The sequence below is a fragment of the Vollenhovia emeryi genome, unplaced genomic scaffold (assembly GCF_000949405.1).
Source record: "Vollenhovia emeryi isolate VEMERY1.0 unplaced genomic scaffold, V.emery_V1.0 DF939282.1, whole genome shotgun sequence".
NCBI classification, from domain to species: domain Eukaryota; kingdom Metazoa; phylum Arthropoda; class Insecta; order Hymenoptera; family Formicidae; genus Vollenhovia; species Vollenhovia emeryi.
Genome location: NW_011967084.1, coordinates 311,169 through 327,679, shown reverse-complemented (window position 1 = coordinate 327,679; position 16,511 = coordinate 311,169). Strand labels below are relative to the sequence as shown.

The following is a 16,511-nucleotide window of genomic DNA, read 5'->3' as shown; positions in this document are numbered from 1 at the left end:
CGAGGGAGGTCCAGGTTCAAACCCCGGCTGAGGTATTGCTTTTCGCAATAGACTTAAAATTGAAAGTATTTAGACACCATTAATTGTCAAAAGAACCAAATGTCTGCGAGCGAGACAGACTCTCTAGTCTGCTAGTCTCGAGTGAAATTCTTTTCTCCCCCTCCCTTAAGTTCCATGTCATCCGGGAAGCAGCGTCTCGACATCTTTTCGATTCGTTCAATATTCTAGGAATATATGCGCCCGAGCGTGTTACGTAAGTTTAAGAAGTGCCAAAAAATCTTCTAATTCCCAATAAAAATTCCAATCCTCCTAATCTCGTGAATCTCTCGCGGGACTTCTCTAGCTTTTAAAGAAATTCGCTTTGCCACGCGCGTTGTCGACGTAACGATTTGCGACTCGTATTTAATTGATGTTATTTATCTTGATATTTTTTTTTAATTTCGCGTTGTGCAAGAATATTGCACCTTTTTTTAGTCACATCTTGTATCCCGGTTAACAACCGACAGTTATATAATATTAATATTATAATTTTTCGCTCAATAACATGAAACGACTGATCTCTTTCGCAAGGTATTTCAATTTTGCACAATGTCCGGGGGTTTCTGTTTAAACTGCTGGGTTCTGGTCCAGAATGAGATACGACCTTGCGAAGAGACCAGTCGAAATGTAATGCGATACATTGCTCGTAACAGTTACATTGTTGAGTAGAAAATTACAACATTGACGTTACGTAACTGTTAGTTGGCGTTTACTGGGGTTTAAGTCAAATAACTCATGATCGTGCAAGTAGATTGTTGCAACTCGCAGACAATTTTTCATATCAAAATTGTTAAGTCTGTCTTTATAGGACTCGGGAATCGTTATGCGAAGACTTAGACACGCTGCTGGTGCACGAGTCAAAAAATTAGGTCATTTAAAATGAACTGGTCGCCAAGTTCTACATTCTTGATGCAGAACTTCGAAATTTGAGATTAATTTCAATTTCTTTTTATACCTTTATATATCCCGTTTATTTTAGCCGTTACAAGGACCAATTTAAGTAAAGATGAATCTCATAAATTGATAAGTCCCTTAGGGCTCGGACACTTTCGGGGCACTTTCTCCCGTTCAATTTTAGAGAAATGGCTCTCAAGCCACTTTAATTCATCTATTTTTCAGGACGCGTTGGGGGAAATAGACTCGTTTCTTCCATTCATCCCTTTCTTCTGCGGATTTCGCGCGTTTTCTGTGCCGCGAGAAAACCGATATATTTAACGATGTTGGCGGTCATACGCGGTATTATCGTATAGCGAGATACCGACCGGCGAATTCCTACAACGGTAGCACTTATGGTTCTTCCCGAAGATGAGCGTACGCGATTGTCAAATCGAATCCTATTACCGTGCTAGAAAAGTATCGCGAAAAGAGCTCGGCTGGTCGTGAGTTTATCCACGGTAGTTTCAGGAGTCACCGGGATGATAAGAGCAAACTTTTTCAGAGCCGAAGGCTCTACCTTGAGAAATGCATTTGATATTATGTAAAAGTACTTTGCTTTAGAAAATATTGATAAATTAGACAATTTGTATATTTGGTTCTCCGAATCGCGATCGCTCGTCGAGGACTTTAGTGATTAGATTATAAAATAATCTCGTTGGATCTTATTTGATCGCAGAATTTTGGGAAAATTACATTAAGAAATTATAAAAAAAATGCACTGATAAAAACATCCAAGGCTATCTAATCGGTTAACCAATTACATATTAACAAATGGATACATTCAATTAAATTGTATATGGAAGATATAAGTAATCGTCTTATTTTCGATATAATTTCATCGGTAACTGCAATTTCATTGGATAAATTTCATCGAATATGTCCATAATTTAATCAGACAACTTAATCAGCAAAACCGATGGTTAATTTTCCATCGGAAACACCACTTGATCGATTTATCCAATGGAAATTTTTCTCAGAGTGGTTACGTGACGTATCTCGCGCTATAATCGGCGTCTCCAAAAATTTTGCTCACGCAAACGTAAATCTCCACTCCGTTTATTTGCAGCGCAAACGTTTCTTCAGTTGGGAATTAAACGGTCTTTTTTTCCAGAATCAAATCCCGCCAGACGCGGTCTGGTTTTCTTTCTGGAGTTGAGTCCCGTCAGACGCCGCGTTAAATTCGCGACCTCGATCGCGCGAATCGGCGAGCCTCGAAGCGAGCTTTTCCCTCCGCCGACGGTTGTCGATACACATCCGCCGACCCTCCGACGGCGGAAAAGTCGAATAAACGGGAAACGGCGGAGGCCGGCACAATGCTTGGCATAATAGATATTCGTTTCTGTCCGTGTCGGACGGCGCGATTAGAAGCGCAATGCCTCGTTATCTTCCCGGGACCGTCTGTGTATTGTGTGACGTAACTTTCGGCGGCGGCAAAGGTGAAAGGTGAAAGTATTCGGGCGAAATGGCGTAACTTGGTCATGGTGTGACGTAACTGGTCTCGACCCGCGGATCTCGTCGCTCGCGATCGAGTTGCATCGCTTCTGATCCCTGCAGCGATCGCGCGATCACGCTACGATAGATCCTAGGCGATAGGATCGCGTCTTCACGCGAGTTAGAGGATCGATCGCCGTTGCGCTCGACGAATCGCTCGGCCTCCCCCCTCGAGAGCCGATCGAAGCGATTGCCGATACGATGTGTTAACGATGGCATCGGCAATCCGCGTTTTACGGGATATCGCGGATGAACGCGCTATATCCGACAATTTGCTGAAATTTAGGGTAGCGCCTACGACAGCCAAACCGTCGCGAGGGCTATCGAGCGACCCACTTTCTCCTTCTCCGACCCCTTTCCTCTCACTTGCCGTCCCCCCAGCCCCCCTGTGCTTCGCCCCGTGCGCTCCGAATGCAGTTTTTGTTTATCTTGCTTTCCTTATCGCGATGACATTATTCCTTTTTGCCATTTCTGCTCTATTTTCCCTCATAACAATTTTTTTCCTTTTTTTAAAAATATATTTTACTCCTCCAATTATGCGGCATTATCCGTCTCTACGCCGTGAGAAGAACTTGGAATCCAGAAATTGGAAGACGTTTGCCTTATTACTTCCGAAAGGTTAATTTGTTTACGCCGAGAAAACAATTTTCAACGTCAAACGTAGACTTTTGCATATTCATCTATCTACTCGGTATCCTCATTGATGATTAAGTGCATTCCGTTTGTGTCCTATATTTCGCGTGCGCGCGATTCTATATTTAAAAAAAAATCAATTTCTGTATTTCGTGTAATGATGCACGGGCATCAGGCGACGCGTGCCCGGTACGTCAACGACGAGTAAACCTTTGCTCGCCAAACAATGACCGCTCATCCGAATTCTGTCCCGGTCTCGCGGGCAAATGGAATTTGCATAACGCACACGAAATAAATCATGTAGATCACTCGCAAATTATTCGGTTATCGGTGAGGCTAATCCAATTGCGAGTTCGGCTTGAATGAAATTCGGTTCTCCAAGCTTGACGAAATACCGCTCTCGTGTATTCAAGTATCGTTAAAGTTTTATTCACCGCGGCGAAGCTTTTCGACACGCTCGCGTTCGATCCTGCTTGTAAGAATATCTAGAGCACGGGGAAATTTCTTTTGTGTAAATTTTATACACATACTGCCCAGGGCGCAAAGCAGATTAGTTGTAATAGCAAGCGGCAAGTGGCAATACACAATTTCTTGGTTTGGTACAAATGTTTTTTGACAATTTTCGTTTTCGAAACGTTAGAATTTTGTTCCAGTACGCGTTGGCGATATAAAATACATCGGAAATATTACTGTATTACTGATATATCACAGTAATATTAAAATGTCCGCCCAACGAAATACTACCGAGATAATCGTAGTAATATTACTGTGCCGATCACAATAATATTACCGTGATGTATCACGTAATATTACTGTAACATTGCAAGGAATTAGATTAGGGTAAACCCGGGTACGATGGCCCTACGGACAAGACGGTCGCAAACTGTGTAATCTCTCCAATAATTGTTTAATAATACGTTTTTCTATAAGTCATTCTCAAAGATGACTATTGCCATATTACAAATTACTTATAATATTTTATTCATACTTCAATGCGATGTACATTGGAAAGTGTCAAATAACAACGTGACATTTAATAACGTCTTCACGACGTCTTAATAACGCAATAAAACGTAACGTCATTAAAAAGTCACTTGACATCATCTTGCGCTACTTTGGAATCTGATGTGTTGCAGCAATATTACTGTTATATCACTGCAATATTATAATATTGCTGTTACATTACGTAATACTGTCGGATATAATACGGAGAGGTATTACGGTGAAATAGCGCGGGAGTAATGCATAAAAATGGGGGGGGGACGAAAAAGGTGCATCGACGGAAGCCGAGGGGGTAGGTCGAGCGATAAGAAACGCGAGGCGAATCGCCCCGGGGGGAGTCCGCGTCGCTGAATATTAATTCGCCGCGAGGTGGTATGAGCCCGACGTCACTTATATTTGCTCCTAATCGCCTAATTCCGTATCCACGTGCAAGAGTTCGGATTCTTCGTATCGATCCGCGAGCGACAGCTGAGTGCGGGTCTCCACGCGCGTCCCCCCCCCCCCCCCTTCCCCCCCGCTGTTCGATATCAGCTGGCGCGCGGTATCAGCCCGGTTCCGGTAGCCGTGGGATGCGACCGGTCGACCGGGCGCGCGTGCCGACGTTACGTCACAGAAGCGCGAGACGACGTGAACCAGACCTTCCCCCCTCCCCCTCCTCTCGATTAATCCTCATCGCCGCTAACGTCCGCCGAATCTGTCGGCGAAATCTCCGTCGTCTAAAATATTCATAGGGCACGAAGAGTGCCCACACACCGCTCAATCTTTCATGTAAATGCGTAAGAACGAGCCGCCTCCGTTCAAATCGCGTTGCACGTTGAGGGATCACAGAAACCCTTTAGCCCGGTCTCACCGAACGTCGTTTAACTTTAATCTTAGTTTAATTCGTGTTTGTCTCCTCCTAAAGTAACAGTTTGAAAGTGATAAAGGACGAATTAAGCCAAGCTTGAAGTTAAACAACGTTGGTGAAACCGGGCCTAAGGGAACAGTTGGAAAGGGACAAAGAATGATCTGAGCCAAGCTTAAAGTTAAGCGACGTTGGTGAAGCTGGACCTTAGAGATTTGAAGAAACGGCTCTGGCATCGAATCCCTAACTTGAATCCGAGGCAAATGGTGATCGATTTCCTTTCCCCTTTTTATTTCAGGTGAGGCGATAATATGTTATCAGTGCAACAGCGAGTACGACCCCAGATGTGGCGACCCGTTCGACTCGTACAGTTTGGGGACTGTGAACTGCAGCTTTCAGCCTCGTCTGGAGCACCTCAGTTACTTAGAGCCTACCCTTTGCCGAAAAATCAGCCAAAAAGGTGAGGCCGCTTTTGTCTCCACAGCATCACACACGTCTGATGAATTAGACTCGAGCCAATGGAAATTTCGAAAGTTTCATATATTTGCCATAATCCGCGCTTGTCGGTTCTCCGTTTAATCTAATCCCACATTTAATTAATTTAAAACAGTTAATTTTCAAAATTACAGCTCGCAACCGCAACGATTCGCCGCATTCGTTTAAATTCGATTCGTCGTTGTTCAATCAAATGCCTTTTATACCACAAGCTAGGCGTGCTTTCATCTGCCGCTCACGAATCTCCGACTCCCCCACGCTCATATTACATTCTAGAAATAATAACGTTGCAATAATATCACTTCAACATTAGAACTCCAAGAAGTTGCCAATGCGATTGGACCGAAGTTATCAATTATTATTATTATACACGCGGATTTCTGTTCGCGGAATTAATCCAAATCGATCGAGAAATCTATCATCGATCGTCGGTGCACAAGTTCGAAACACGAGCGATCGGTTTATCTTCGATTAAGGCCTGGTTTCACCAACGTCGCTTAACTTTAAGCTGACAATTAGCTTCATTCGTTCCTTATCTCTTTCCAACTGTTACTTCAGAAAGAGACAAACACGAACTAAGCTGACAAAGTCAAGCGACGTTTGGTGAAACCGGGCCTTAGGGGCAGTTTCGCAAACGTCGGTTAACTGTTAGCCAGAGTTCGGTCGACTCCCTATCCTTTTCTATCTTATTACCTAAGAAGAGACAGAGAGCCAATTAACCTTTGGTTAACAGTTAACCTTTGTGAAACTGGCCCTTAAAGTTCGATCTAAGCTCCATCTCACAATCAGATCTCCAAGCAAGTCGGGATCCCCCGCGCGAGCAGCGAGGGGGCTCAAGTACAGGCCGGTACCGTTCCCGCTTACTGTTGCAGTATACGGCAAGGTGAGGGTCGTCCGCAGCTGCGGCTACATCACGGACGAGAAGGACAACGGCGAGTGCCTTATGAGGAGCGGCACCCACGATGTGCGCGCGATATACTGCTCGTGCACCAGTGATTTGTGCAACTCCGTCGAGAGTCTCCGCACGCCGTCCCTACTGCCACTGGCGTCCCTCCTGACTGCCGTGCTGGCGACACCGAGCCTGCTCCTATCGTGCCCGACCGCGCCGCCCCGCATCTCCCTCTCGACGACCTAATTCTGCCTAGTCTCTCGTCCGAGTCGCACCCCGAGGATCCCTGCGAATCTATTCCTCCCCGCTCACTCCGGCCCGTCGTCGCGCCGCCACGGACCGTTCGTGCACCAGGACTCGCGGACCGATCTTCTTCCCCTCGGAGGGTGACCGCTCGGTCGGACGCCCCATCGACCGTCGCTGTCAAAAAATTTCCCTTTACGATCTACGGTTTCTCGAATTGCAAAGAGATTGCGAGAAGATCGCGAAAGGACGGCTGCGCCGTTCGCCGAGAGAGATCCTTCGCCGTTTCGACTTTCCGCCTATCGTAATTACCGGCTCTCGGCCTAATTGAACCGTGCCGGATCTATGATCGAGGCGTCAATCGTTTTCCACGCCGCCAACGAAAAACGAACCTCGCACTCCTCGAGCGATCGAATTTTTTTCCCTCTTTTTATTTCTGGGGTCGGATATTCGAATTGTACAACGAATCCGACGCGTCGCGCCCCGTATTTCTCGAGATTGCGACCGGTTTTGCGACGTGAGCTTGAAAAATCCTCGGGTTTCTCTCGCGCGATCGTACCCACTAAGGCTCCCCGAAGACGCGCCGAGGGATGACGCACGCTCCGCGAACTTCTCGTAGACAATTATCGCATTTCCATCGTTAACGAAGAGATTTTAGATTTTGGAACCACTCCCCGGTGTCTTTGGCTGCGAACGGTCCGTAACATAGCCAGATTAATTAACGTAGCGTAACGGTGATAACTGCCAGACGCGCGAGGGCGACACTTCAGTAGTATACATATCTCCGCGAAGAAAAGGAAAAAAAACAAGAGAAAACGCAAAAAAGATACCACGGCCTCTGCGTGAGAGAGAGAAAAAAAAGGGGGGGATTTCGAAATCGATCGCCTCTCGTGTTACGCCCCGACATCGCGCGCTCGTCTCGCGACTCATCGGCCGTTAGACAGAGAATCTCCAGACTATTTTTTGCACAGGCAAACTAAGAGGAATCGATCAGGAATTCCTTCTGCAGCCAATTTATCGATCCCTTGCCCGTCTAAAGTCCCAAAACTCAAATGACCCTCAATGCGCGCATTGAGAAATTCACAGAGTCCGTTCTCCGGCAACGTTAACGCGGAGTCTCTTGGGTCCGCGAAGCTTCGCGGTTCTCTCGCGGCAGGAAGATTGAGGGGACGAATCTCTCGCGAATCTCTGCAGAACGCATTCCCATCGATTCCCGTCGGCTCGCCTACCTTCGTAAACGGGAACGAGCCGCGAGTCTCGTCACGCGACGAGCGCGCGAACGGGCGGTAGGGCGCAGCATGGGAGGCGGATACCTCGCGAGAACTTATGATTTAGCAAACGCAAAAGCGAGTCACACACGGTAACAAGTAAATACAAACGTAGCGGCATCGCGATAACACGTTTTCGCACCTCGCCTGCTACCGCTGAACACTGATTTTGCGTGTCTGTGCATGAAGTGGTGCCTGCCCCGTATGTGTGTACGCATAATTACGACGTTACGTATACACGCACGCGAAGTGAGGGAAAACAAGTAAATACATAAATAATATATTTTGTTGTTGGAGTAAAAGCCTAAATGGAATTGCACGCGACATCGACGGGTCATGCTTATTTCTAGAGGTGCAACCGACACACGTAGCGTTCGCGAAACGGAACCGGATACAAACACGAGACGCATCCTTTCAGCCTACTTCAGCGTCTATCGCGCATCGCAGCTCAATCGTGGCGCAATTATGTAACATAATCTTTTTCCTAATTTACGTAAGATTTGCCCGTTTAAATTATCGTCAATTCGCAACGCAGAATTACAATTCAACTGTGCATGATAATGCATGCATATAAATTACATTATTACTTTTAATTTAGCAAAACAGAGAGAAAGAGACGAAGAGAGAAGTCACAAAGACGTTTACACAGCGTCGTCGACAAACAATCGTTTTATCGAAAGTATGGTCGCTCATTTTTCGAAAATTGTTACGTTTATCAGGATATCTCTTTGTTCACTTGATATCTCGAGATCGATCACTCCACTTGGTATCGCGTCTTCTGAACTAAGCTGATGTAATCTGAACGGATACGACGTACCGCCTCTTTAAACGATTCCGTGTAAGACGAACTGTGTAAAGAACGGGATAAGGGGTATAATGTATCGACGATATGCCGGGAGAGACCTCGCAATTTTAGACGCGGTAAAGGGTCGAAGATCCGCCGTCGCGTCCACGATTATTCCGTGTTTCGCAGAACCTTGCAACAAGTGCAGTTTAAAGCCTGAGTCACCTGAGCGTACAATAATCGCCGTTTTGGTATGCGTTTTTCGAATGCTTGGTATGTTTGCGCGTGTCTATGCAATAATTAATTGAGCGTAACGCTAAACTCGATAGCTCAATTAGGGTCGGTTGTTGCACCTTCGAGTAAAGTGTCCGATATAATTTACCAACCAAAGAGCCTCCTCTGTCTCATTTTAGAACGCGTGCATGTGCGCCGCCAATATAGATAAAGGAATCAGTTGACCGCGACGTTGGAAAAAGAAACCGGCCCTTAATAATCCGTTGTTGCTCTTTTTGCCTTGCGGCTGTTAGAAGGAAGGGGCGTTCGGTAATAATAAGTGTTCGGTAAATACAGGATGTTCGGTGATAAGCGTGTCGTGTGGTGAACGGCGGTTTCGGTTCGGAAGCTCTTCCTTCGTTGCCGAAATTTAGCGACGTTTCGCCTCACGATTTTTTTAAGCGTATGTGAAGTGTGTCACCAAGTCGAAATATTCCCGGTGAAAAATTTTCTTGGAATCTCTTGGGAATTTTATACGAAATTTGTAACCTTTTAGAACATTTCTCAGGTTTTCTTTTTACACGAATTACGTGAATTCTGAAATATCCCAAGACCTCTCGTTCTAATTTCCAAAGAAATTTCATAAAATCTGAAAGAGTTTAAGACACCTCCTTTAGTAACTTTCACAAAATTAAAATACGAAAAATTCTTATGAACATTGCGAGATTCTTTTTCACCAGGAAAATCCGTCGAAAATAATTTCTTTTCGCAACTCGGAGACTACTCGTGATATTTTTAAGAGAACAGAACATTTTACAGCAACTGCCATGTGTACGCGCCTAAACTGCAACAATCGAACATCCTCTATAATACTGATGCTAATAATAATAGTAATAATGATGGCAACGTACAGCAACGTGCTGGCAAGTGTGACGAACGAGCAATAACATATAATGACAAAGTAGATGGTTTATCGACAAAGGAAAGAGGGGGTGAGAAATTAGATGAAGTAGGCGCTTGATCAATATAAATTATGTCACTCTAGCAGCTCTGCAAAGTGATCGTCTCTAATGCTGCTGTTTACCACCTATTTACCACCTATCGTTGCCGTTACCGCCATCGATATGCTCGCATTAACTACCCCAGTCAGCCAAGTCTGTCGAGAACGGATTCCGCGAAGTTGTCCGCTACAAATTTCGTCGGCGATGCTAGAACTCGGTCCAAGTTCTAGCCCCGAGGAATGTGTAGCCGATCGACTTGCAGCTTTTATGGAATAGCTGCAAGTTGATTAGCTACACATTTCTTGAAACTTGGACCGGGTTCTAGCATCGTGGACACAGGCGTTTACAGCAGCTGGCGCGTGCCCGTTGGCAGAACGCTGCCAGAATTATAGCGATATTTGTCAATAAAATATGATTGGCCGACTGATGACTGAAATCGTGTTCGCTTTCTGCGCAGTTTGACGCAGATTGGCGACGAAACTGGAGCAGGAAGATCTACGTTCGGCGGGTTCTGCCTGGTTTCCGCCGCCAAACTACCGTCGAATTATGTCAGCGGACTTACGCCCATTTCTACCGACGTAGATTAACTGTAAATCTCGCGGTTCAAATGAACTTTTTAGTTCTAGGGATTAGAAAGAGATAAAAAAATGAATTTGACCAAATCTGCATTGATTGAAATGGACATTGGTCGGTAAAGTACGAGCTCAATGTGGACACGAGCGGTGCCGATTTGCCAGCAATTTCTGATGAATTTGCTACCATACGGCGGACAGTTTGCGCTCACTGGGGTGCTATTTTACCATCACTACTATTACTATTATTATTATAGTTATGATTAGTACGTGCATTACCGATCCGTTGTTACAAATAATACCGCTAATTATTATTAGAGCGTGGCAACAACCGTGAAGGATGTGATGGTACCGATAAGTTTGGGAACGAGGGGGAATAAAGTAGAGAAGAAAGGGAGAAGTCAGCGTGGATATGGAGGGGCGAAACGAACGATTTCAATTCTGACAACTGTTGCGGATCGTAAATTAATAAAAGTCACGTTTCTCCCGTGTTAATTCTGCGATGTAATTAACACCGAAACCACGTGATCTTCGTTAATTTACAATACATACAATGTAAATCGGATAAATGTCAAACGGAAATCGTCCACCTCTGCGATTCCCCGCGACTCCCTTCTTCCCTGTTATAGAATAATTAGGACGGGATATAAACTTTTTCTTATCAGATTTGCATGAAAAGTCGGTTGCGTTAATCGGGGGGAAAAAAAGCGTCGAGTCCGTATCGCTTACAGTTCATATCTTTTCGCTCTAGAACAAAAACTTTAGTCTAAAGGTGTGATTTTATCTTTCTTACCGGTAGACAGACATTTGCGTATAGGAAAGACAGCCGTAGAATAAGAACCGCGAATGGAATATCCTTCTAGTTCGCGTCAACGCTTTACATATCCTATCATTCTACAACGACGGATATGTTTGTTTACGAGCTTTCGCAACTGATTTCGTATGTAAATCCGATAGTGAGAGATTTACTTCCAAGAAGAGCTCTCTTTCGTCTCCTTCGTCGTCTCGAGATTGACCTTATTCAATCTCTCGTCCGGGACAGCCCGGACAATCGGAAGAAACGTGGAGTTCTTGTTGTTGAAATGATTCGCTTCGTATTTTCTCGATATATGTCGCAAGTAACAGGTCGGTTGCAAACTATTGGAAATGTCGTTGTTCTGCGACGACTGCGGTGCGTTATACTTTCGAGGGAAACTACGACGATCGTATCGCACTAAAAATACGTCCTGCAATTACTCATGTATATTCAAAACTATATATAGAACAGTTAACGCGATTAATTAGCGAAATCGCTCGCGTGGCGTTTCTTACGCGGCTCGAATATTTTGCAATCTTCTCGGAGCGAAGAAATATTGTAGTTGCCGAATGATCAGATAATACTCTATCAAAAAAAGAAAATATAAAAAAGAGAGTAAAAAGAGCAGGAAATACCAGTTTGCAGTTAATAAAAAATAAAATAGCTGCAATCTCTTACAGAAATGTAACAACTGAGAACGAAGAAAGCACTGAACAGTTACTAGAGTTCAGTAATTGAATTATTAGAAATTATTGATGTACAGTAATTTTCTAGCAATTATTCCGCATACATTTCTATAAGGGACAATTTGAAAGTAGCGACACATACCTATTGCACTAATATAAAATTGTAACATAAAGTATCGTGATATTGTTACGTGAAAGTTTTTTAGTTATAGGTCGCTGTTTTCAAGCTGGCGCACCATCTCTCCGTCAAAACGTTACATTAAGATCGACGGCGTCGTTATCTTCCAGAAAAGTGTAGAACTTACGAAAGTCTAAGAACGTACGCACGACTGCCGTTGCCTGCGACACGTATCGAGAGAAATGCGATGTATCTCAAGCCTCATTGAACATGTTCGTAATGATCATCGTCGAGTGACATTACAACATCATATATCATGTACAGAGAGAAAGAGAAAAAGTATTCTGCCAATAATAAAGTGTTGAACGATTAATAAAATAGCGGCATGTGTTCCTTGCACGGACTTTCACGCGGCAGCATCCTTCTTCAGTTTAAATGCGCGCTTCGCGCCTCGCAGAGCTACTGTCAAAAAGTAACGATTGAGGCTGCGCGATATTCGATTCTAAAATTTACGCGCAAAATATTAGAGGAAAGTCCTCTATTCATTCAGTTTCTAATATGAGATAGCAGGTTTTCTCAACACACAAATTCAATCGCAAATTTTTTTTCGCAACGATTACACGATCTAACAATGAATTTTCCACTAAACAGATTTCACTCCAAGGGCAATAAATTCATAGTGGAATCAACAGATGATGACCATTAATTGAACAGAAACCCCGCTATCTCATATTAAGAACCTATCTCATAACTTTCCTCTACTAATGCGATTACAGCAAACTAGGACTTCTGATACAAGCATCGGCGAGATCTTATAAAGGTAGGTAACGTGAGAAATCGTATAAATTACGTGTTTACATTTTTATTATAATTTCATCGAAACAGCTGTCGTAGTAAGAAAACTTTTACAAAAGAAAATGCTACAAAATTTATTATCTTATGCGTATTATGAAAGTTAGTCGCTTTTACGCATTAGTTTCGTCCTTTTTAGTAAATATTAAAAAGGCACCAGAATCGAAGAAAACTCTTTGCTGACAGGAAGACGGAAGAGCGTTCGACCATTTCCCCAAATAACACGTTTAAATAAAATATCCACGTTTTCTCTCTCAATTACGTTCTTACGAATAGTGAATACAACGTAAGAAAAAAAATGTGACGTATTTTCAAGTCCTTCAGTTCTTTTTTATGAAACTTTCAGTAATGTAAATAAAAATTTAATACTGCAATAATGACACACGAGATGCGAACAGTCTTGCAAATGAAGTGTAAACTATTTCGAACTAAAAGCGTGTGTAAACAGGTAACTTGCTAATAAATTTCGATCTCGATAAACGCTCCGCTTTTCGATATCAATTAACTTTAATTACAGATTCTTCGCTTCTTGCTCGACTACGGGAAAAGACAGAGATCGTACGATTAGTTAAAGTCAATGGACATCGAAAAAAACAGTCGGCCCTCATCTAATATAATATTCTAATAGAATAATTTGGCATTTGCGAAGTTACAAACCAATTACAGAGACGAATCAAGATACTGAAGAGATACGAGCGGAATTTTGATTATGCATTGTATTCGATTTATCTGCGATGCAAGATTAATCAGTCAAAACGTGTCTAGGAACGATCACATTAAAATATTATTTAATAGCGTTATTACACACCACGATGTCTCTCTCAGTATACGAAGAAAGATTAAAATCTACCTAGTGACTAAAGCTTGGAATGACCACTATAATTAATGTGAACCACATTAAATGCATCAACCGCATCAACTGCATTAATGTACATTGATATACAAGTGTGTATCGAAAGTTTCAATCCTGCCGTATTACTTTTTAATGGCAACTTCTTTAGCCAATTTGAACATAGCTCGTTTTTCTTATTATAAATATTAAATTGCACATTTATGACTTTCCTCAATTTTCTAATATATATATCTTGATAACGTATAAAAATTTTATTAAAATCTGTTTAAAATTATTGCAAGAGCATGACTTTATTATTTATTTAGATGATGTTAATTCGTTTGTTATTTGCTGTTAATTTAATAAAAGTTATGAAATGTTTTCATTGAGGAAAAGTCGACGCCAAATTGACTAAAGAACTTATAAATGAATACGGTAGGAATAGATTTTGTGTATCTCCACGAAGAAAAAAAAAAAGTTTCTATTGGAGATCTATGTCTCTTTCTATTTAAGTGTTGTGCCAAATAGTAACGTGTGCCTACGAACTTGGTCTAACATTCGTAATTAAATAGAATATGTTACAAAGCGTCAGTTGGATCCCATGTCCTTTATCTTTACATATTCATAGAGCATTACATTCTCGAAATGCTAAGTATCCGAAAGTATGTCGGTCGACGTGTCCTCTTCTCCCAATGTGAGTGGAGTGACTAGTTGCATGTTGACCGATATGTACAGAGGATAACATAACTGTTTGTCCAGAGTCATTATCTCGTGCTGAAAAGGATGCTAATACGTGACGTGATGCACAACGCGTAAATTATATGAGAACACACGTCGTCGCTCTTAAACTTACCTCTGTGTTTCTCCTCAAACGTAATCTCAGCATACGCGAGTCCTGGACATGTTTCACCTGGCGTTGTTCATTCAGTGAAAATAGGCAGACTCTAAGAAAGAATTTCATATTTCCGTCGTTAACTTTGATCTAAGCTATTAAATCAACCAGTCGATAACACTTTATCAGTGCTTGTCTCTTACTTTATTAGTATTTTGTGCTCCTTGTGATTCGCCTTGATATGCTCGCAGTCCATTCTGTGATTTCTCTCAATCCGCAGGCTAGTTGTGTCTAAGGTCATTAGTAAATCTAGTCCATAGTGGAATGCCTTCCATCGCCAAATGTGCTCGCCTGGTTTCTCGACGCATCTACCGCACCGAAAGCACTCCTTGGAAAACTCCTCCTCCGTCATTTGCGCCGGACTGCACGTGGAGCAGAAAATAGGTAGTCCTGTCTATATTGATTCTATTAAAGAAAGAAATTCAATTGCGCTACTTATAGCCTACCCTCTGTCTTTATTTCCATCCACTCTTAACAAGTGAAGCCACTGCTCTCTGTAAGCACTGTGCAACCAGTCCGGTGGTATTAAATTGTCATTGTACAAAATCTTGTCGTCTTGTTCGTGCAACAGCAGATACTTCATCTTCAGCGCTTTAAAAGGCGCTGCGTACTCCCTGCCCTCCTTGGTCGTCAAAAACGGTTCAGTCCACTTGTGATTTTTGAAGTACTCGTCAATTTTTGGCGTCTCCTCGTAATTGTGTGTGTGCGCGAATAACCTGGATGACAACATGGAGCACTCACAGTTATATAAGAAAAACACTGATTCCATCACTGTCACAAATCAAATATCCGTGTGTTGCATTTATAAACCTACCATAAGCGCAACATCATGTATATGCAGAATTCTGTCTGCAAAACGACCAAATCCGGACTGGCGACCAATTCTGTCATCAAGCCTGGGGAAATTTCCTTCAGAAAGGCCGGATGTCGCCAACCGTAACCCAATAGATTGACTTCCAGCCACCGTTTCGCAGCTGCTTTCACAGTAGACACACCGTACGACGCAGCTGCGTTATAATACCGCACAACAGTCTCGCTATTTGTGGTCTCTATCATTATGTCCACACACTCGTCTATTAAGCCTTGCAATTGAAACAGCGTGGACGTTGCCAGAATAGAAACCACCTCCTTCGGCTCCAAACTGACCTCGTCCTGGTACAACGAACCCAACACCACTGACAGCGCTGCAACAGCCGTAGATATTATTTCTAAACGAACAACCGGTGTACATCCCGTCGTATACGATTTTCAGTCTTTTTAGGCAGAGTAATTTCTATGTTTAATTCCGTGATGTGTTCTTACAATTTATCGTAATATTAGGATCTGTGATTTCGACACTGATGACTTTTTCGTTAGCTTCTCTCCACGAACCGGAAAACATGCTAGCAAAATATGGACTCTGAAAAAAATACATGTTTTTCTTTATATGCGTGCATTGTCCTAAGAACACACATTGTTACACTATGCGTTATATGTGTGTGTGACTGAAATCATGAACTTTAAAGACGAGTTCTTTGAAATCAACAATATGAACACCTTAATGAAAATATTAAACCTCGACGTTATATCTTAATGAAACTATTACAACGGCGGCAGCGAAACTTTTAATACAGCGGGGACATTAAAATATACTTTTTTTTCGTAAACAGTACTTGCAAAGTACAAACTGAGAAAGCTTCGCTTCACCTTTAATCTGAAATAAATTGCATTTCAACAAAGTTCACATTCGAGACTTGTTTCCAAGAAAATTTAGTATGAAGGAATGAAGAGGCGCAACGCGCCGTCGCGCTTGAATCGAAGGGGATTGAAAATATTAAACCTCGACACCGTAAATATCTTAATGAAAATGTTACAACGGCGGCAGCAAAACTTTTAATACAACAGGGACATTGGAACATACAATTTTTCGTAAACAGTACTTGCAC

General features: G+C 42.8%; 2 protein-coding genes across 3 annotated transcripts in view; one reads left to right on the top strand and one right to left on the bottom strand.

Moving 5' to 3' along the window:
* The window catches only part of LOC105559279, a 16,151-nt gene extending 3,763 nt beyond the window's left edge, over nucleotides 1-12,388 (top strand). The window contains exons 2-3 of the mRNA XM_012007448.1: nucleotides 5,244-5,405; nucleotides 6,313-12,388. Coding sequence (XP_011862838.1) covers nucleotides 5,244-5,405; nucleotides 6,313-6,575 — 425 coding nt within the window. The 3' untranslated portion in view covers nucleotides 6,576-12,388. The remainder of the gene's footprint in view (nucleotides 1-5,243; nucleotides 5,406-6,312) is intronic.
* A 468-nt stretch (nucleotides 12,389-12,856) lies between these two features.
* The window catches only part of LOC105559278 (protein germ cell-less), a 6,803-nt gene continuing 3,148 nt past the window's right edge, over nucleotides 12,857-16,511 (bottom strand). Inside the window, exons 3-8 of one of the 2 annotated variants that reach the window (XM_012007446.1) lie at nucleotides 15,889-15,985; nucleotides 15,401-15,770; nucleotides 15,033-15,302; nucleotides 14,730-14,948; nucleotides 14,548-14,638; nucleotides 12,857-14,480 (exon numbers count right to left, since the gene is read on the bottom strand). In XM_012007446.1, coding sequence (XP_011862836.1) covers nucleotides 14,343-14,480; nucleotides 14,548-14,638; nucleotides 14,730-14,948; nucleotides 15,033-15,302; nucleotides 15,401-15,770; nucleotides 15,889-15,985 — 1,185 coding nt within the window. In that variant the 3' untranslated portion in view covers nucleotides 12,857-14,342. The remainder of the gene's footprint in view (nucleotides 14,481-14,547; nucleotides 14,639-14,729; nucleotides 14,949-15,032; nucleotides 15,303-15,400; nucleotides 15,771-15,888; nucleotides 15,986-16,511) is intronic. The other variant, XM_012007447.1, reaches the window with a different exon arrangement.